This window comes from Cottoperca gobio, chromosome 19 (assembly GCF_900634415.1).
Source record: "Cottoperca gobio chromosome 19, fCotGob3.1, whole genome shotgun sequence".
Taxonomy (NCBI): domain Eukaryota; kingdom Metazoa; phylum Chordata; class Actinopteri; order Perciformes; family Bovichtidae; genus Cottoperca; species Cottoperca gobio.
This window is the reverse complement of record NC_041373.1, coordinates 16,119,461-16,141,337: the sequence shown is the minus strand read 5'-3', so window position 1 is coordinate 16,141,337 and position 21,877 is coordinate 16,119,461. Positions and strand designations below refer to the sequence as shown.

The window sequence follows — 21,877 nt, the reverse complement described above, 5'->3', positions numbered from 1 at the left end:
CAACGCTCAACGGCAGACTAGTAGTGACCTAACGTTATCACAAGATGTCGCACTTTACAAAGTTAAGAGTCAAAGCAGGGTACAAAGTCAGGGAGAAAGGTAAGAAACAACGTATGCCGCAGTGAACCCAGCAGTTTATAACAAAAAGTTAAGCTAACCAACTGAAGAAATACTTACAAAGGAGTTATTATCAAGCCTGGCTACTTCAACTGACATGTAGCTAACTAGCGTTAGCATGAATTAGCGTTAATTATGCTGAGAAAACGCATTGCAACAGCTACTTTCAGACAAAACGTATTATATTTTACTGTCAGGTAGGTTTAATTAAGTTAGTTATTTCATATTGTAAATAATTTTCCTTCATTTTGCACAATTATCTATTCCATGGTTTACAGTGAAATGCTTTGTTGTCTTATGTAACCACCCCATTCAGTTGTGTGATTCACTGCAGTGTCAGTTCAGTTCAACCAACAGGTTTTTTCTTTTGTCTATTATGTCAAACCTTTAGAGGTGGAAAGAAAAGCAAATTTATATTTGTCTTGAAAACATTAAAATTCCTAGACAGCAGGTTGGAGATAGAATTAAATGTGTGAGACTAAATCCAATTCTAAGTTTGGGATTGGGACCCTTATTGAGAGATTGAAAAAAACAACTAATCTAGTTATTCACAACAGAATCCCCCACTAACCATATTTAGTTTAAAAGAGTAAGGAAAGTATATACTTAAGCATGATCTGCAAAGTTCTTCTAACTTTCACTTTTGCAGTCAGTTCTTCATCCTGTTAAAGGGGATACTGTTCTCTATATCAAACCACCCAACTACTTCTGCGAGTGAAGGTCCTGTATTGAGTCTGCGGCAACAAAGACCCTCATTCTGCCTGACACTGGAGACGTTGTCCTGGCTAGAGCGAGGTCTGTGTCCTGGGACAGAGCGATGCCAGCCAGCAAGAGATGATCCATGCGTCCTGGCATAGTCTAGGTAGGCTAGGGATGGAGGGGTGATGAGAGTGTGAGGTGTGTGTGTGTGTGGAGGTGTATTTGGGGAGAAGTATCTTATCCCTTTTTCCTTCCACTGAGAGCTGCATTAGACAAGGGTGCTGACAGATTTGAGTCTCCCCCTGGGGAGACCAGAGAGACTGTAGTCGCAGCTCTGTGTCTGTTCTCATGACTTCACTGCTGGGACAGACCAGTTTTGCTGACTCTTATTTTTCTTCTCAGTTACTGCAAGGTTTGCTTAAGTTTGAAGCTATTGGTTGTAACGTATCCCAATACAATGGAGCTCACTGGCATTTAGCTTGTGATACTCAAAGCCCCCCAAAACCAACTTACAATGAATACTTTCATTGAGGACTTGTTTAGGACTTCTACAGAAGGAAGGCGATGTTCACAACATGCTCCGTTGATTTAGGAGTATTATTTAGAATTATATGTTTATCAGTTTCTCAAATGTAATTTTATAGGTGCTTTGTGCACCACAAAATACCTCTGAGCTCTATTGCTGAACAGCAGCTGCTATCTTCCAACCTCAGCACCATACAATAACACTGAAACTCTGTGGATTGTGTTTTTGTGTAAATTATTTCTCGAATCAATCTGGGGAAATTGGTAGCTAACACATTAAACATCCACCTTGCACAGAAGGACAGAAGAGGATAATCTTTATGAAATAACAGAACTAAATAGTCCTAATATTTCATGGCTTGTGCCTCTGAGCTGTTGTAGAACTATATATACGTTACAGTAGACCTATTCTACTCTTTCTGCAGTACACAACTTTGCTATCTTGCTCTTTCTTTCTCTCTTCTTCTAAAACACACTGAGGGCCTTTGGGCACACATCGGCAATTACCAAGGGTGGAGAGCCAGGAAATGAGAGTGCCCTTATGTCCCCTCAGGTTGTCCGTTCATGTTGCTTCATGAATCAGGATAGACTAGAGGCACCTACTGTAACTGAGAGAAGATAAGGCACATAATGTGTTGCCATGTTTAACGCTACACATGACTCGTTTCTCAGGTTAGAGCTCCTAATGGCAGCCTTGTCAAGAAAAGACGTTGTCATATGTCACATGTTGGACACACATAATGGCTGTGTTTTAAAATGACATACTTTTTCTTTTTGCTTTTAGTACGTACTGCAGTTGCTTTTACAAAGTATGTACTGTTACATGCAGTATGCATACAGTCCCTATTGCACATAAAGCTGCTGCGCAAAGGAATGTGGGTCAGAATAACCAGAAAAGCATGCTGTATTGCATACTTCAAAATGCAACCGGATGCACGTGTTCAGACGTGCTTGATTGACATCTTTTTCACTTTCCTGTGACATCATGTGTACAATAGTGTAAAGAGGTCTAATTAGCCAAGCACCTCTGTGGGCGTGCTGAGCCTTTAACAGTTTTGATCTAGTATTTTTCCAAAATAGCCTAGCTGGGTAGTTTGCTAGTACTTTGGCAAACATTAGCTCAGTAGAGCTTCTCTCAAAATCCAGTCGTCTGCCCTTGTGATGTGATTTTAGCACTGTTATTATTTACTCCTGTGCTTTTTCATACTGTGACATGTCAAATGTCTTCTTTAAAAAAGGCCAATGCATTTACCGGATTGAGTCATAGAAGGATGTCATCAACCTGTCTTTAAAAATCCTGTGTACATTTGCAGTCTTTTGATGTGTTCTTGCACTGTTGAGACAACGCCAGTGGGCTTTTGGCTTATAGCACAAGACAACAAGCGTGGGTAGTAGGACAGGACTGTTGTGTCTCTTCCATTTCGGCAACAATGGAATACACAAACGACTACAAAACATGTCTCAGTCATTGGATACATTCCCATCATACTTGAGACACTTGTGACGTGTTTAGAAAAACACATAGTCTGTATATATAATAACTCAATTCATACCTCAGTATGTACCACAATATTGATCTCCCAATGTAGTACTATGTATAACTTCCAGTACTTTGTGTACGTCTAGTGACCTATAAAATATATTTCCCTTTGCACTTACAGTGTGAAAGATAGAATAATATTATATGTGTACTATATTTCTCGTCTGTGACACCATGGGATGAGCTTATATATTCATGTGTATGAATTTATTTGTAGTAGATAATATTATCAATGTCTAAAAAGCGTAGTTTTAATAATATAGATCTCAGACCTCCCGTACGTATCTTTGATTGAGCGATACTATCGCAGGAACTAACGGAGTACTATTAGCGGTGAAAGTGTTGGCCACAGAGCCACATGCGGCTTGACACTGAAGAGCTTTATATAGCCCCTTCAACATGATTCCCCCTCCTTTTACTGTCATCAAGAGTCGAGGCTACAGGGAGTTTGTTCCAGCATTAATTATATCTAGTCTATATGGGCTGGCTGGCAGAGAGCCTTGAGAGGCCAATTCCTTGCATCCTTCCACATCCTTTAGCTGGCTATAGAAGTCCTCTGTAGGTGTAGGTGTTTAACGCTTTTTGATTTATATCATGACAGCAAATGTGTGAGTCTAGGCCCCAGCTGGCGTAGTCAACTATTCCCTGAGAGTCACAGAAGGGACATTCCCAAGGGATCCTGGGTGTCAACTTGCTGTTGCGTAATTTAGACAAAATATCATGATGACGTAGGAATAAACATCTCAACCTTCTGTCTGTCTGTCTGTCAGTCTATCTATCTATAACAGCCTCCATGAGGTATTTCATATGGTTTTATTTGCTTGAATTTCCTCTCTGAGGGATAGGTAGAAATAGCCAATATACTTACCTTGTTGGCACAACCGAGCAACAAAAAGCACCTGTAACACCTTTGCTTTTTCGGGCCCTGACCCAAGTTGGTAAAGTTGAATTGTGACATACAGTGGACATGGATACATAGATGCCCAGAAATACTTAGCATAAGAATACCATGGGATTCTACTTAAGTAACTGAACTCACAGTCTACCCATCCCAACTGAAAGGCATGTCTTTGGGATTACATAGCAACCATCCCATTTACAGGGCAGTTTTTCCTGACATGCCCTTAATTATAAAGAACCTCTGGCGTCTCATCCTGCTATGACAGTACGCCATTTTGACATCACAGCTATCAAGACAGCCCACTTTCAGAGTAAAGTCAAATTCTGATTTCCACATCCCGTGTGACACTGATGAAAAATCTTTAACGCTCATTAACACTGTCCACTAGTAATCCTGAAAGCTTCACTTCTACTTCATGTGTGTGACACTATGCAACACAAAGACTAACATACACTGCCCAGGCCATGTTACATAATCAAACTTGGCAAATGCTTCTGGCATGGCCTCTGTGATCCCAGTGTCAGTTGGTGCTGAGACCCAACGCCTGAGCTCAGCACAACTTGTGGCCAGCAGGTTAATCCCACATCTGTCGCTCACTGTGGGTGATTTAATCACCCCAACCTAAATTATTTAGAATGAACTGATGGCCACAGATCTCTTGCAAAGAGTTCAGGATTATTCATCACCAGTCAAAAATGGGTTCTGTGGTGCTGCTGATGACGGCATTGTACTAGCCAGCTTGCATAACTCTTTCAACGCTTTACAGAAATGCCATACATTTGAACTTTCATGTACATGTAGATGTCATGTACTATATATGGTTTATGTCAAAGTCTTGCTTTAATTGATTGTTGCATTCCATTTTTCATGCCATGAGATATCCCTCACAAAAATATGTATTAAATCCTTCCATTTTATTCTCATGTGTTTTTAACCAAGCAAGTCACTGTTACGCCTTGGAGAAATGCATCTAAGTGTATGTAACAAATACCTTTTCATTTTAAACTGTATATTTGCAAAACATTGTTAAGAACGTTATTCTTATCCCATATTATACTTGAAAACAAAATCATCAAGAGGACCAATGAGTCAATATTTTAGGCCAAAACTAGCTTATCACAGATATGTTTTTTGGTATCACTGTTGGCCTATAAGTAACAAGACAGACAAGCCAAACATATGGTTGTGATAATTTAGAAACAGTGTCGTCATTATATTGTTTGTCAACCAGAGAGAATTGGCAAAATGATTTTTAATTGTAAAATGTCCCACTTGGTAATAATTCTTTAATAACCAAAAATCTCAGTTTATTTCACTTCTAAATATCATTGTTGGCATCACCCTAAAATACCCACGATTGATTAGGCTCTTCTGAACAGTGTGTACAGAAATATACAGGTGATACTAATAACATTAACGAGGGCTCAGAACTTTAAAAAAATGCTGTTGACAGTGAGCCAGCAGTCACAATGCAGGACCCTGAAACTGAAGCAGCCATCAATCATTTTATTATTTACACCTGTGTTTTTCATACTAACATGACAAAATGTCTTCAGTGAGAAAGACCCATAGTTAAATCCAATACTTACATAAAACATTAGGGTTTCCTCTGTTCTGAGGTAGTAGAGTAATACTGATCTCTCATGGGTTGATACCCCATTGATCTGATGAAGTCGGCTGCAGGCTTCTTGCCCAGTTCAGCAGGGCCAAAAGGCCCCTGGCCGCTTGTTGTTTGTGTGTCACAGTGATTAATTGATGAGCTTTCATGAATAATTGGCCCAAGACCAGGAAGTCATCTGACTATGGTGACTTCATTCTTGATCTCTCATCTTAAACCTTCCCACATGGTGATGTATTACCTCAGCTACCACTTCGTCTATTCATTACTCAAGCTGGAGGATGTCCGGGGTTCGTATGTGATTTTACGTTTCGTTACTGCCCATGACATCAACAAAAGAGATAAAAACAACTTTTTTTTTCACAGTTAGTTTTTAATTGAATAATTTAAATGACTTTGAATGAAAATCAAAAGCCCAGTAGACATTTTACTGGACATAGGAAGACTTCTACAGAGGTCAAAGGTTTTTCCAATCATCCCTTTAAGAGAAATATCTGTTTAATCATGACAGAAATTAAATCATTGAAAAGTGAGACAAGAATCATATTTTTGCCTCTCAATAGTGATTTCATTGTAGTACTCTGACAAAAACAGATAAATATTGATTGCTGTATTCTATCAAAAAGAACTTTGTATAAAAAAATAAGCAGTTTTTTCAGCCTGGCTGCTCCCTATTATACTTTTTATGTAACTATGCTTTTTTTTAATCCTTTATATTAAGCTTAAACATGTGTGTGCTTCTTTTTTAAGGGCTCAGGTGGGCAACATCAAAGCAAAAACAATCTCCGAAAGAATTATTCAGTAGAAATGCTTTTTAGTTTTTACCACTGAGGAGGTGCAGAGGCTTCACACATCAGTGTATAGAACCTTCCCAGAAGGCAATGAGCATAATAAATGTTTAGGGTTGGGTAAAGAACACTTCACTTATTAGCCAAATATGCTCTTTATATTTAACTACATCCCACATTTTTTCTAAAAAAGCAACATACAACCAAGAAATATCATAGAGTAAAGAATACAGAGTTAAATGACTATTAGGAAAATATAAGTCATTGTGACCAACATAACGACCATTTTATGGTTCTCCTCTGTGTTTTTCACCGTATCCTATATGTTTCCTTCTTAACACATATGCAATCTTTTATCTGTGAAAGTTAACTAAAATTGTTCCACAGGGGCATGAGGTAATAGATAAACTGGACTTGATAAACAGTATTCTGTGTCACAAAATAAACATGTTGAGGTTTGAATGATAAATTCTGACGGCGTCTAGAATAAGGGATCATTTCTAAATGCTATTATACATGCCAAAGAAATATGTTGTCATGCATTATAATTGTTTCTCTTAAACTACTGTATATAGTGATAGCAAATGATTAACGCTATAACTATAAATGTTTAGTTGATTTGGTTTGAACTTTTAATTGAACAGGGATTTGCTTTAATTAATGGCATATTTTAAGAAATATTTTAAATCTGTAAAGAGACCATTTGCAAACTGAAGACTCAAATATCTTTTTGGAATATATGACTATCCGTTTTTTCAAGATCAGTCCAAACTGTTTTTGGAAGATTACCGTGGGAACAATCACTTCAAAACTTAAGTCTGAGCTACACTCATTACTTTGGTATTACATCTGAGAAATCATATGTATACAAGTACAATAAAAACAAAGAAATGCAGAATCATTCTCCTCACACCCTGCCTTTCACTTGTTATCTGAGAATCAAGTATTGTAAAAATGCGTCTTCATGTTCAGTGTGTAGAGAATCCTCAAGAATATACTTACTAAAATGAATTTAGAAAGGTGTGCTTCTTTTTATTGCTTCCATTCAGACCTATTTCCAGTGTCTTAACTCATCGCATTAGCATATAGCTCAAATGCATTTAGCTGTTTACAGTATGTGATGTTTTTAAATGGGGATTCAATTTGAGGAGTGAAGTAGGAAATTAGTTTGTCTTTCTTTTACTCTTGCTCATGTATATCTGTTTGGACAGCAATGACAGTGATAACAGGTTTTTAGCCAAACTTAGTCTTGCACACATTCATTTTATTCGTTAAAGGATACATTTGTTATATAATAATTCAATAATATTGTCTCATTAGTCTATAACCCAAGTAAAGTTTAAAACAGAGATCGACTCTGTTCTTAACAATATAAAGAGTGGTTAAATTAATGCACTGTTGATGTAAAATGAAAAGAGGCTAATGTTGGCTAACACGTTTGGACTATTCTAACCTTATTAGCGTAACACAAAGTGTTGTAGACACATTTGCCCTTATGATGCTTGTTCGTTTATCATTTTTGAATGAATGGATGCTTATTGGGTTGTTATAAATAATTCCTTCCTATATACATTTTAAAGCTTAAAGTAATTATGTAACATTTTGATTACCAATTTAATTAGATTCGATAAACATAACAGCTACTCTTTTATTTTATTTCAGGCATTAGGTATTGATTAAAGCAATGTCATAACATCATTTCATCTTACACAGATCTCAATCAGATTTCTGTCCCCTGATACTGTTAACAATATGCATAGTTTCATTTTTAGGACAAAAATAAGTGTGGTCAATTTAAACCAGTTTGTTACGTCTGATTTTCCATATGTAATGGATGAAAAAGTGTGAAGTTGTGAAAGTAAAGTTACACTTAAAGGTGCATTTCTTTGTTGGGTTAGAACTTGCTGCTATTCTGTTATTAATTTCACAAACTTGGATATTGCAACCTGTATGTTGCAAAAACAAAATGTTATGAAACTACAAAATGTGTATTTAAGAGGGGGGTCCACCATTTGTGCTTTAGTTTAGTTTGACCTGACTACTTATCAATGTTTGTACAAGACATGATATGTGTAGGCCAGTGCAGCCAAGCATAGTGTTGGTGGCTTGTAAACGGTTTGTTCTAAAATATGGGGAATTAAGAAATTACAAATAGTGTTTCTCTATACAATTTCATTTCTTTTCAACATATTCCTTTATGTTCTTCATAGTGCAATCAATATTGCCTACTCTCCCTACATTGGTGGGATCACACCAATACTAAAATGAAGCTGTTGATGTTTTCCTCAGTGGCTCACGGTCAGATGTTTTATCACAGCTCATTGCAACTGAATGCTGCAATGCACAAATTTTCAATGTGTCATTGAACGCAGGTCCAACAAATGACAGCAATGCGAGGAGAGCTTGCAGAGAAACCTTGTAACACCATTATTTGTGCCCAAGAACAAGTTGAAATAGCTAAATTCTATTGTTTAGAGGTGTTTTTGGAAACTGATGATACTGCACACAAAACATAACTTACCTAAGCAGTGTATTTACACCTAAGATTTGATTATAAGGTTCCGTCATAATAGTTTTTGATGCACTATCATTGAACACTCTTAACTCAAAATAACCATGTGAAAAAAGATTCAAGTTTCCATTTAGGAAGAAGGTCTTTCCCTAGCCTTTTCCTTGATTGTTGACATTCCTTACCACAATTGTCTAAGCTGCGTACTCTTGCTTTTCCCCATTCCTTCCAGTTAAGTCCCTTTTTACTGTTGTCTTATTTCTTTTCCAATCTTTCACAGCAGTCAGCTTTTCCTATGGCACTTTGCATTGTTCTGCATTTTTACCCTAGGGTTAAAGTTATTGAAAGTTGAGCCAGGGTCAATGGGTAGAGGTCATATTTCCGACTCTCTACGATATGACCTTTGATCCAGCGTCCTGGTGGCCTGTAAGCGTTCAAACTCGTGTCGGCTGTTTCGGTCTGGACTGAGGTTCGCCAGTGGCCTGCTAACACCAACTACATCCTCTTCCTCATCATCGCGGCTCATGAAGGCCAGCTCATTTTCATAGCAGAATGAGTTTGAGCTGGGGACTAAGAACTTGTTCTCCAGCATGTCCTTGGCACTGCAGCGGGGGGTGGACGGCACCTCGTAGGTTTTGTGAAAGTGAGAGTAATCCACCTTGTACAGGTTCTTCTCCTCAAACAAGACTGGCTCGAAACGGTGACCCCAAAGCACCTCAGAGGCCAAGTAGGAGCTGCGAGCCTGTGTGGTCATGGCGGTTGCTTCAACCATCCCCTCCAAGATGACGACAATCTCAAAGTCTGCTGTCTCCAAGTCCTGTTTGCTGATCCCAAATAGAGGGCTCTCCTCATCTATCTCATGGAGAATAGTGATGGGTGAAACCAAGAAAATCCTGTCCAGGCCCTTATCAAAGCCCACATTAATGTCTATCTGGTCTAGAGGAATATATTCACCCTCATCAGTGATCCGAGGTTTGATGAGCTGTGCCCTGACATGGGCCTCTACAATGTGGCTCTTGCGAAGGTTCCCTACCCTCCACATGAGGCACAGCTTTCCATCACGCATGGCAATGAGAGCATTGTGGCTAAACAACAGTGTTTGTGCTCGTTTCTTAGGCCTGGCCATCTTGGCCATGATGGCGCCAATCATAAAGCAGTCAATGATGCAGCCGACTATGGACTGGAAGACCACCATGAAGACAGCCATTGGGCACTCTTCAGTCACACAGCGATAGCCATAACCAATGGTTGACTGTGTTTCAATGGAGAATAGAAAGGCAGCCACAAATCCATTGACCTGTAGGACACATGGAGTGAAGTTGTCATCTCCGGCGGGGTTATCCAGATCTCCATGCAGCAAAGCAATGACCCAAAAGGCTAAGCCAAAGGCCAGCCAGGAGACAACAAACACAAGAGTGAAAACTACCAGCATCCATCGCCAGCGAATATCGACACATGTGGTGAAGATATCGGCCATGTAGCGCTGCGACTTATCTTCCATATTGGTAAAATGCACATTGCACTGGCCATTCTTTTTGACAAAGCGGTTGCGGCACTTGCGGCGTGTGTGGATCTTGCCATTGCCAAAGCCGTTCATGCCATGCATGGTAGTGAGGCGGAGTCCCTCTTCCTCAGATGACACAATGCTGTAGCGGTTGATCCGTCCAACACTCATGCTCCTCGCAGCGCCTCCAGCTGCAGGGTCAGTGCAGAAGGGCAGGCCTGGAGTGGGGCCCCTCGCAGCTTGATCACTGGCCAAGACGCATTTTACTAAATCAAAGACAGGGAGCTGGGTGGGAGCCTTGTGCTTTAATCCAATCCCTGTAGAGAATGTCAGGAGAGGAAAACAATGTGAGTGTCTTTCAGTGACATAATGGTCAAATCACACCATACCTGTGTATGAAACATTACAAAGAAAACAACAACGTAAGCTTTGAGTGACTGAATGGAAAATCCTTCTAAAACATACATAATGGAAAGTAGACCGTGATATAAATGGATAATTTCACTAAATTAGTCTTTTAGAGCCCAAATGACCAATTAACCATCATCACTTACAGCTTTGTACGTGGTCTTTCTATTTGAATAAAAATAAAAATAAAAATTGTTAGATATTCTAGATACATTTGCATTAAATAAATTTCGATTTTTGATATGACTGACCATTTTACCATGTAATTAATGTGACGTTTGTTTATTATAAGGTTTCCTATTAACTAGTGCAGTAACAATCAGTCTACGGAAGACCAGCTTCTGATGAGTTTGTCCTCTCGCAAACTCTGATTATAAATATAATTAGAAACAATACGGATTATTATAATAGCGTTAACAGTAAAGTTTTACAGTACGTTCAACATTGTTATACTTTATGAGAACACTTATTTTCACTCTCCCTTTTCCCAGTGCAAGGTTTGTAATTTTATTATCCATAATCCTTCAGTTCATTCACAATCCTTCTCCTCGCCATCTTGCTCTCTTTAAACATCACGACTCAAAATCCAATTGGCCCTCACTGAAGGGTCCTCATGTCTTTTGATGTCGGCTGGGTAAGTGAAGATCTGGCCTCAGAGCAGATCCACTTCTGTCACATGGCGTTTCCTGTGCTTTTCTCTTTCAAATTATAAAGAAGGTTGGCAGAGGAGGCAAACTAAGTCATCACCTAACAGATGTTTATTATTCTGTAATGAAAAAATTGACCTTTATGTAAGCCACTACTCATATCTGGTTAAGCTTTATAAAATGAGGGCTTTCATATTTTAAGCCCACCGGTAACGGGGAAGGCTATAGCGTTAGTCTTCAGCGCGTCTTTGTTCTATTTATAGTAAATCAGCAGCATGCCATGCAGTCATCACACATCCAACAACCTGCACTCTTCTATTTCTTTTGTGGTTTAAGTTCGCCATTGTCCTTTTACTACAATACATTTGTTAGGGGAGTAGAGGGGGTTGTGTGCGTGTGTATTTTAACATAACCTAAGAGGACTTGTATGTGTGCCACTGGACATGCAATTCCAGATGCTGCGTACAGGGCTGGAGAGCAAAGGACTATTTATTTGACCCCATTCTGTACAATTTGCAGTGTTATTAATCATGCTGTGAGGATGCGGTACATTTATAACACCTTTCCATGATGCACTATACAAGAAAGTATTAGATTTCTCCCCTGTGCAATGCCCTGTATTACATATTTTTGTAATTACATACTGGAACTTTACCTAACAAGAATATTTTAGGTTACACAAACAATGCACTTGATAATGTACAGTATGCTTCATCTGCAAAATGTCAGTACAGCTGTCAAATGATTGTCTCTGTCAGGCGGCAGATAACCTGGCCACTGCGCTGGATGTTGAGCCTCAGGGTCAAGGACTTTTGCCCATGGGGATGGACTGAGGCTCCTCTGGGTGCAGACTGCTTTTATCGCCTGGCCACATCCGTTCTATGTCTGCTTGCCTGATTTGGGCCCTGAAGACTCGACGGTTCACTCATGTGCGTTCCCAAATCCCGGGTGCCCTGCTGTCTGCCACACACTCACACTTATTCCCCCCTCACTCACACTCTTTCGGTGAAAGTTCTCCTGATCTGGAGCCAGATTGCCTCATGCACAATCTTAAAACTGTCCCTCAGGAGTCAAACAACTGTATCAGGAAAACATTCTGTAGCTGTTATGTTCTATCTTTATCCTTCCAAAGGCTCTATTTGCTTTTTCACTATATTACACTACATTCCCAAAAGAGAACAGCTGTTATTGCTAAAAATAGTAATCCTACCTCTCATCCCATATGTAAATCTGTCAACCAACCTGGATTGTCTCATCCTTTCTCATTGTATATAGCGCTTGATTTTTATACAGACAGTTTAATTAGGTATGTTTGTGCTGATTGGCTCACCTGTGTAGTGGCAGGCTTGGCTGCATTGGCATAATAACCACACTGACTGTGTTACATAATTGAGATGAATCTTTAGCCTGAACGTCGCCTCTGTATTTCACATTTTACATCTTGGTCTCTACAGTACACGCATGACCTGAGCAGCCTTACATGCTGAGCGTGTCCATATCTTACTGTAGTACAGTGTCAGGTGTCCAGTGAATTGATCAAATTGAAGTAAAAACCTTCCCTATGTCCTTGGAGTCATTAGATAAGTGCCTCAGAGTCTCGACCCATGCAGCAAGCCTTTGCTGTAGCTACACGGGAAGCTCTTTAAATCAGATTGTCCCTCCGAGAGGTTGTATGTAAGGATTGAGTGTACATGGTGCTTAAAGATCCATCTTTGTCACCAGCTCTTTGACTTTGATTTGACATTCGTCTTTATTGTGTCAAAAGGTTTGACATTAGATTAAGCAACTGCTAGTGACAGCTGAGTAGCTATGAATCTTAATTTCCTTAATTCAAATGAATTCAAAGTTAAAAGGGCAATCGGTAGTTCTTTAGCCATATTACTATAGTTACAGGAAGAGCTTACTCACATGTAATTGACCGGCTGGTTGTATAGATGAAAAGTGCTGATCTTATCAACGTAAACGAACCTGTATTGGCCCTAAACCCAACATTTAAAACGCATGATTACAACCTGCTATTACCCACAAATATGTTTTTTAAAACAGGGACGAACAAAAGACAACACCTAGATATAAGCTTACTGCTGCTGTGTAAGGTGTGTATATATAGTTGTTAGTCCTTGTATTAAGAGACAAGTTAATCAGTGGGAAATGTATAGCCGCTTCCAACCCTGTTTAGAATAAATATGCATCTTTGATTCATAAGGCATGACACAGAAAGTGATTTCCACCACAGCCAATAATTGCACCTTTTGTGACCTTGTCTGCTGTGTGTGCTCTTGTGGAGTTGAGAGGAGCTACTAGGGGAGACGATAAGCTCGCAGCTGATTAGGGTGAATAGAATGAATAATTGGATGTGCAAAATAATGGAAGGGATTTTGAGGAACAATGAGGTGTAGTGGGAGGGGGTACTTCATCTCAAGACAAGCATGCAAGAAACTGAGCTCAACCACTACGATCCCGGCCCACCTCCCAAGGCCATTGTAAAGGAAGAGCCGAGGCTCAGGTGTCATTGTATTTTCCTATAGCTCACAACGCAGAACTCGTCCCGTCTCAAGTGACCTTCAGGTATTTTCCTAAAGAAAGTAACACCACTGCACCATGCAGAGATGTTGACAGTATCTTATACAAACTAGCTGGCTCACAGTTTTATATAACACAATAATTGACACTTTGTCATTTTGTGGTTCGACTGCAACTAGACAAAGAGACGTATACGTTAGAACCAGACAGTACCCTGGAGGCATTTAGACTGGTTATGTAGGCCAGCCCCGTCCTGAGATACCATCTCAGGTGGTTATTGAGAGAAGTGGTAGAGAGAGGTGTTCATAGAGAACTGAGTCATCTTCTCACATTGTTCTAACAGCTGCTAGTAGAACAAAATCGGCAATTATTTGCTGCACCTGTAGCTCTTCCACAGTTCAAACACCTGGTTCCTATTGATTGATCATTCCCATATGTGAGCCTCTCACTGAGCTTTTTACATTTTTTATCTATGTAGTTTTTTTAATGACTTGTACCCATTCACAAAAGCTGAATCACTCATATTAAACTCACATTTAAGTAACACCTGTTGGTTAGAGCTCACAGGCTGAGATATATTACTTTTAATGCAGTACTGCTAGATGTTAGTCTTATAAGACGATGCATAAGCTGTAGTCCATGTTTTCGATATGGTATTGTGCCTTGTGTTATATTTGATGTTTTTGGCGAGTCCACTGCATGCTAAATATCCCTTTTTGATAATAACATTGAATCAAACTGAACTAAGCTGAGATGAAAAACAGGATGAGATAATTGAAGTGTCAGGCAACACTGCATAATATTCTTTCTCTTCATCTCTTTTGTACCCTCACATCAGTGATTTCTTTATATTCTGATAGAAAAGTGCACTTTTATCCATTAATACCTGCTCCTGTCTGTCCTTCAGTAATATTGTACTAAATGAAAAGGCGTGCTATGATATAACACCAGATAGTGAGTGCTCAAGTTGTAACCAGTTCATGTATTATCAAGGTGTTTGTTGAAGTGGAATTGGGAAGATGTAATCCAGAAATGTTTGTTTGTTTACATTGGTTACGCCTTTGTCCCGGCCTAAAACTAATGATAATTCTGTTGAATAAATTAAATTAAATGTATTTAATTTCTGTCATTAATTGGTCTATCAAATATAAATCTATCATCACAGCTTACTAGATTTGAAAGAGATATCCTAAAATTTCTTATTTTGTCTGAATATTCAGTTTACAATAATAAGAAACAGCAATTCTTTAGAATTGTTTTTGGCATTTTTAATAATTATTAATCTATCATCAATTGTCGGTTCAGTTCGCCACCTGATTTTCTGATGAATTATAAACAGTCCCACAGTGCAATGCGTGTTTATCCTCTCCCTCTCCTGTCTGAGTGAGCAAGCTCTGATATGGATCGAGACAATGTAGAGATGTTGTAGATGTTATTGTAGACCCAAACTTCAGTCAACGTTAACTTCAGGATTACATTTTTTGTTTTAGCAGATTGCTTTTAAGGTTTGTTGTGTCTGACCTTCAGTTACATTTCTAGTTTGTTGGTTTATTTGAACCCTTCGGGGGCTTTAAATATCACAGCCTTACATCGACAGGCATGGCCTTCTTGGCCATTCCAAAATATAAGCGGTGATTAACTCTGCATGAGCCTGGAGAAATCAATATAATTTAAAATATGGTGTCGATCCACATTCTACAGAAAAGATTCATGCTGTAGTAAAGCTATAAACTGTAAGTATGTGATCAGTAGCACATTATTTTCTGTTTTGGCTCTGCACTACGGCATAGCAGATTTTAAATGAAACAATGAGTACAGCAATTACTTTCAGCTTTAAACTGTGCTGTTTATATTCACACCAGATGAATAATCATGGGATTTTACCATTTTACATACATTTTCTACCAGTTTTAGGAGATAACATGTGTTTGGACAAAAATAACAACTTACATAAAGTCATAATATGTTTTAAAATCCTTTGCAATCGATGACTAATTCAACTTCTTTTTTATTTGTATGTACTGTTTCTGAACAACTGTTTAAAACAACCATTTATGAATTGATATTATTAGACGTCTAATTTCAACACGACAACTGTGGATGTGCTTGAGAGTAAACATTGCCATCCAGTGCTATTTATAAAACACTACAGACCAGTGATATCTGACAAATACTGATGTGACTGTAAGTTTGAGGTGAAGTTTTCTACCCTTCTCTTACCTTTGTTTGTACCTGTCCTTCCCCCGGCTGCAGAAGTAAAAGGTGGTATCTTCTCTCCCAGTGTCCCTGTTAACCAAACTGAGGCATTCTTTGCATCTGCCACCGCAGCTGCTCCTTCTTTGTGTGTTACTCTAATACAGGAGAAAACCACTCCATCATCTTCAGCACAAGGCACAGACCCCCTTTGAATTTCTTCATCCTTGCTTGATCTCTTGTCTCTCTCTTTTTCAGGTCCTGTTGCGAGTGCAGATGAAACGCAGTACTGACCAGGCTGAATCACACCAGGACCTCTGGCCAAGACACTTTTGCTCAGTCGGTGCCAGACGTGCAAAACAGGTACGACACGAGGATTATCCTAGTGCAATTACAAGTTTTTGTATCTCCATCTTCTGAGGCAATTTCTTCAGCTGGTCTTCTGCTCATCCTTCATTATTACCAACATGAATTCTTTCTTTCACATTTGCCATAAAACTGTACAATACTCCCTCACTGGTTATTAACTGAACAGCTCTCTATCAATCTTTCGCAATCTGATCTAGTTGGACTGCTCTCTCTCTCTCTTTCTCACTCTCACACTCTCTCTCCCTCTGACTATTTCTTCGCTCTCTCCCTCCCTCCCTCCCTCCCTCCAGTAGTGTCACACAAGCTGCCATTTGCAGCCTCCCTCTCTTTTCTCCTCCCCTCCTCTCGTTCTCTCGCTCTCTCTCTCTCTCTCTCTCTCTCTCTCTCTCTCTCTCTCTCTCTCTCTCTCTCTCTCTGTTGTTGTCTCTTTCCCTCCCTCCCACTTCATGGCACTACCAGTTGACAGCCACTTGATGCACAGACGTATCATTCAGAAAACACAAGCAGACAATCCACCATTGTATTTGATCAGATGTTGATCAGAAGTAAATGGAAGCAACATTATGAAGAAGAAAGGCTTTCACAATGATTTCCCACATAAAATTAACAGCCCTTTTTTAGTCCATCTGCTCTGCTTTTACTCTGGGAGAAATCCTGTCATCCCACCATTTCCCATCACAGAAAAGATGATTAAATAATTTAGATTAAAGATAATACACGGGACTTTGCAGCATCAGGTGATAATATTGATTGTTGCACAGCCGAGACATGACCGGGGCAAATCTTCATGTATCTAGTTCATATGTGTGCTGTGCAGCGCAGAGTGTGTTTCAATATATCATGCTGCTGGGTGCTGTGTCCCAGTGCAGAGTGATGCCTTTCACACTTGTCACCAAAGACTCATCAGTAACATTTGACCCGAGGATGTACGTGTGTGCTCGTGTGCATGTGATTTTGACAATATGGCAGTCTCGCCACACCAGGACTCCCGCGTCAGAGGAATTGAAACTGAAGTATGCCAATCACTCTATTAGTCAGCTCTCTTATTTCATCATTTTCCGTAACACTTTTACATATGAAATCTTCTAAGAAAACACTGTTAACTCCCAATGAAGAGTTGTTTTTGGTGTAACCACAGGACTATTGTCTTGATGTGTCATTATGCCTGTATCTCTGGAGAATTCTTCAGTGTCCCTGGTTTTGTGCCTTCAGCTGATATTTGGAACAAGATGTAGCTTTTCCTGCATCCTCACCACTCTTGAGTACATTACCGTTACCCATGACAGCTTCAAAGTTTGACATTATCCTCCGAGCTGAGTGCCTGCTTCCCTTTTCTCACGTCTCAGAGAGCCAGTCATCAGTCAAACGCTAAAAGAGAGGAAAATTAGTGTGGGGTGAAAGAGTGAAAGTTTCTAAATACAGCCATACTGGCTCAGGCTCAGCTTTATCACTAATGATTCATCAGTGCAGGAACCCTCTCTCTGTCCCCCCCCTCCCTCTCTCTCTCTCTCTGCTCCTATTCTTTCTCCTTCGCAGCCTCTGATTTCAGGCTTCTGAGGGTGATTTGCAATAGCCTGTGTGTGATCATCACCAGGCTATTGTGTTTGGCTGAGGACGTCAACTAATGGAGCTCAAAGCGTCCTTTTAAAGCGCCTCTCAGTCTGTGTCGGCAACAGGTACTGTACCCGTCCCTGCATAATGTAAGGCTTTGACGGCGTGATGCTGCAAGCCTGGAGAACAGTAGATCACAAGGTTCACACATCTAGACTGTAAACCTTGTTATGTAACTGCAACATAATCACAGGTGGCAGCTCACATATCCTTTGCATGTGTGTGTGTGTCTAAATGAGGGTTTTGCCTCCCAGGGAGATGGCTAAGTGGAATTTGCTGCCGCTTCCATGGCTACAGGTATAACACATTTTCACTATTTTCAGACCGATAAGACCTGATTCAAATGAAACAAAGAGAGAAGAACAAGAAGGATGGAAAGCTGCTGGTCAACTAAAGGCTTTGGCAACACTAAGGCCATTGTAAACATGACTCATCAGAGAAATAGTGTGTTGGAAAAATAAAAACTAGAGATCATAAGCAGTTAAAAGATAATATAGGAATAAAATATTTCTTTTGAAACCAGAATTGTATCTTGCTCGAACTAACTTCATTTAATACACCATATATGGAGCTGGGCTTGATTGGCTCTCCTCACTAAACAGAACAGAACATCTGTCTAATCCGGCCATTTCACAGCATTTGAACTGAAATGCCTCCATGCTGTGCAGAGCAGTGACTCTTCTGCCTGTGAGGAAAAATAATTAAAATGCTCAACTAAAAATAATTGATTTGTTTGCAAAAACATCACACAGAAATCATGCAACCCTTTAGCCACAGTGCAACATCAAAAACAGACTTAAATGGGACGTTTGAAATACAGACTTCATGTCAAACGGAGGTTTTAAACTGCAGCGAGTGAAGAAAAAGGAGATTGGGAGATAGTGAAATCCCTCCGCTTCTGACAGTTTTTGCAGCAAGGTGTAATTTGCATTAATCAGAAGGGCTCTAAGAATAAACTTTTCACAATCTTCCTGGTGATAGTGATTGTGGCGGTTCATCTTTTACAATGACGCTCGCCTGAGGCAGACACTGCACAGGCGCTGTATTGAATTATTGCTGCTGACAGCTCCATCTCTCCCCATCACGATCAGAAACATATCATCTAAAGGGCTTTGACACACAAAGTGAAATACACATGAAATATGTGCTCTGTTAGTAATTTAGGTAAAGATTCATTTTGGGACGTGATAGATTAACCCTTATAGATGAGATGTGATTGTACTTCATGTCACACGCATTCATTACTCCTTATTGAAGTACTTAATACAAGACTTTTAATTTTTTCACTGCGTCTTTACCTCTTATCTTGACAAGTCACTTTGTCCCTCACTAATGTGTCTTTGTAGTGTGTGGAAGTCCGGAAGAGCTCTGAACTTTCCCCCTTCGCCGCTCGGCTTGTCACTAAGCACCCCAATTACATTATTCTCTGAGACTCCTGTCTCATGCAGCTATTTCAGGCTTTGGAGCCTTTCCTGTTCATTTTATTTTTGCAACTTCATTTCTTGTCAGTGGGGATTAGGAATGTGATATTACTGTACTCACACTGGCTGAAATAGTTGTGAAAAGGCCTTCTTGTTCTTGGGCCCAGCTGTCTGTTGCTTAGCGTGGCCGTGGTTGGAGTGTGCGTGCATGTGCTGGTGGAAACAACATCTTACACAAACTTAAAGATCTGCCAGGGTAATTTGCTTTTGCTAAAGTTTCTGTGTTCTTTCATTCAGAGCTGATTGTTTTCATATCAGGGCCGCAGTGTCACATTAAGTGGGTTTTAAATAGAATATCATGCCGAGTGGCTGCTCACTGGTGGCGATATCCATCGCGGGTTCCAGTTTTGAGGCAAACACATTTAACAAATGAAAATGGTGTTTTTATCAGAAAGAACTTGAGACAAATATTGAAAGTGAAAAGGAGTGGGATGCAGATTAATCGTCTGCTATTGTAGTTTCATACACTTCACTGCTCAGGTTGATCATACACTGACGACTGATACGTTGTATAAAGGAGATCAGTGGGAACAAATTCCCTTCAGATATTTTCTTCCATATTACCCAGTTAAACATGTTAAACCCAGACCTGCCGTGGACTCTAATCGCCGGCATGCGGCTACTAGACATTAAGGATAATGCAAAACCACTGAATGCTCTGCTTACTGCCTATCACTCAGAAAGAAATAGGAAATAGAAAAATATTCCTTCGTCAAGTTCTGTTTGCCAGACTCACAATTGATTTCCAGCCAGGTCTGATACTGTTAAGAGGGATTTGTTCAAGAACACAACACCATAGTAAGACATTCCACAACAGCGACTACACTATCACAGTCACAGGAGCGATAACTGCATGTGGAGACAGAGACCGTTTATGCTTTTACATAATGACTCCTACAGCTGCACTTAACATCCCTCTTTCTCTCAGCCTCACTCTGGGTGCTTCTTTGAGTCCAGGACAATGATGGAGGTTTGATCTGATGGCCATAACTATACCCTTAATAACGTCATTCTTGTCTTTCACTTTAACCATCCACTGCCTACACTTACGCAATAGCCATTAGCTAACCGAGGAATAACAGGCAATGCGTCTGATTGGCGCATTAAAATAGTATATCAGGACACAGTCAACAGTTTAACCACTGGCCTCAGTTAATGCTCCTCAGTGAATTCCTTCCCTGGCAAGTGGACATGGTTTAAGTGTGATAATACACTGGAGGTGTCCTGATAAGTACACCTCGATCATTTCTAGTGACGTGCTGAAATGATGATAAAAAGGGTTTAAATGTGGGTGTTTGACGAGGAGAAAGATATTTGTTATGCATACACAGTGGCAAGTGTTCATGCTTAGATATGATTATCTGCTGTGTTTTTTGTACTTGTTAATATTTAAGTATTATACTTAAAATATTCTTTCTTTTCTTTTATAACTGGCTGGTTTACAGCCTAAAATGAACTGCAATTCTATCTGTAATATAACAGATTAGGTCATTTACACCTGACACATCAAATATTTCAACAAATATTCATTTCCACATTTGATTAATGTCTCTTAGGTTCTCCCTGTGTCCTCAAATCACTGTTTACACGTTGTGCTAATGCTAATCTGTGGGAGTACTCTATAGAAAAGTATTGAGCACGATCTTTGCGTCTCCTCTGGTGACAGTCAGTAAGTGTTGGCATGTGTATTGTAAGGATTTGGCTTTCACTGAGGCCTAAAGGCGTGAGATTGTTAAAAGCATTTCAAGCCTCATTATATTAGTAACAGACCGGCTGCACTTTATTAGACAGGATGAATCCTAGCGTTCATACTCTCATGTTGCCGGTGTAGAGTTTATACTTGTGGTTATGGTTTAGTTATGAATTTGGGAGTCCGTGTAAGACATCATCTTCACTTTCTGAATGATCTATATGTCAGATATAAAACTGTTTCCATACAGTTTGAAACCCTTCATATACTTTTCACCTCACTCGAAACTTGCATCCTGGCTTTTCACAAAGTTTCATTACCTAATGTGCTGTCTAGTGCGACGCTGGGGGTGGCAGGTGGGTGTCTATGGTTCACCGTGTCCTCACCTTGACAGCACGTTGAGAAAAGCTCCTGTCTGCCTTTCCACTGATACCCTGGGGGTGAGAAAATTAATCGGCTCAGGATCCAGTGTCCTCACAGCTACATCTCCCTCTGCTGACCCTGACCTCTGCCCAAACGACAGACCATCCCTGTAGTGATCAAACGCTCTCGCCTCCCGTCAGCATCTGAGGAAGAACATTTAGTCAAGTGCTGCACTTCAGTTCACTTTTGGGGCATTACAACCGTACCGGAGAATTTGCTTTTGAGGAGATGTTCTCCTTCAGATACCACATTACCTTCATCCGACTGCTACGTCATACTTTGCAGATTAAGAATTCACATAGAAAACATTATGACAGCTTATATAAATGTA

General features: G+C 39.8%; 1 protein-coding gene and 1 long non-coding RNA gene across 3 annotated transcripts in view; one reads left to right on the top strand and one right to left on the bottom strand.

The window, feature by feature from the left end:
* Positions 1–10: 10 nt before the first annotated feature.
* LOC115024358 (uncharacterized) overlaps positions 11–21,877 on the top strand; it is a 40,853-nt gene continuing 18,986 nt past the window's right edge. Inside the window, exons 1-2 of one of the 2 annotated variants that reach the window (XR_003834112.1) lie at positions 11–99; positions 16,231–16,335. This is a non-coding gene — a long non-coding RNA (uncharacterized LOC115024358). Of the gene's footprint in view, positions 100–781; positions 980–16,230; positions 16,336–21,877 lie in introns of those variants that run through there. The other variant, XR_003834113.1, reaches the window with a different exon arrangement.
* On the bottom strand, positions 8,563–10,372 carry kcnj12a (potassium inwardly rectifying channel subfamily J member 12a). The gene has a single exon (XM_029455834.1). The coding sequence runs from the start codon at positions 10,370–10,372 to the stop codon at positions 9,071–9,073; it is 1,302 nt and encodes a 433-aa protein (XP_029311694.1). The 3' UTR covers positions 8,563–9,070.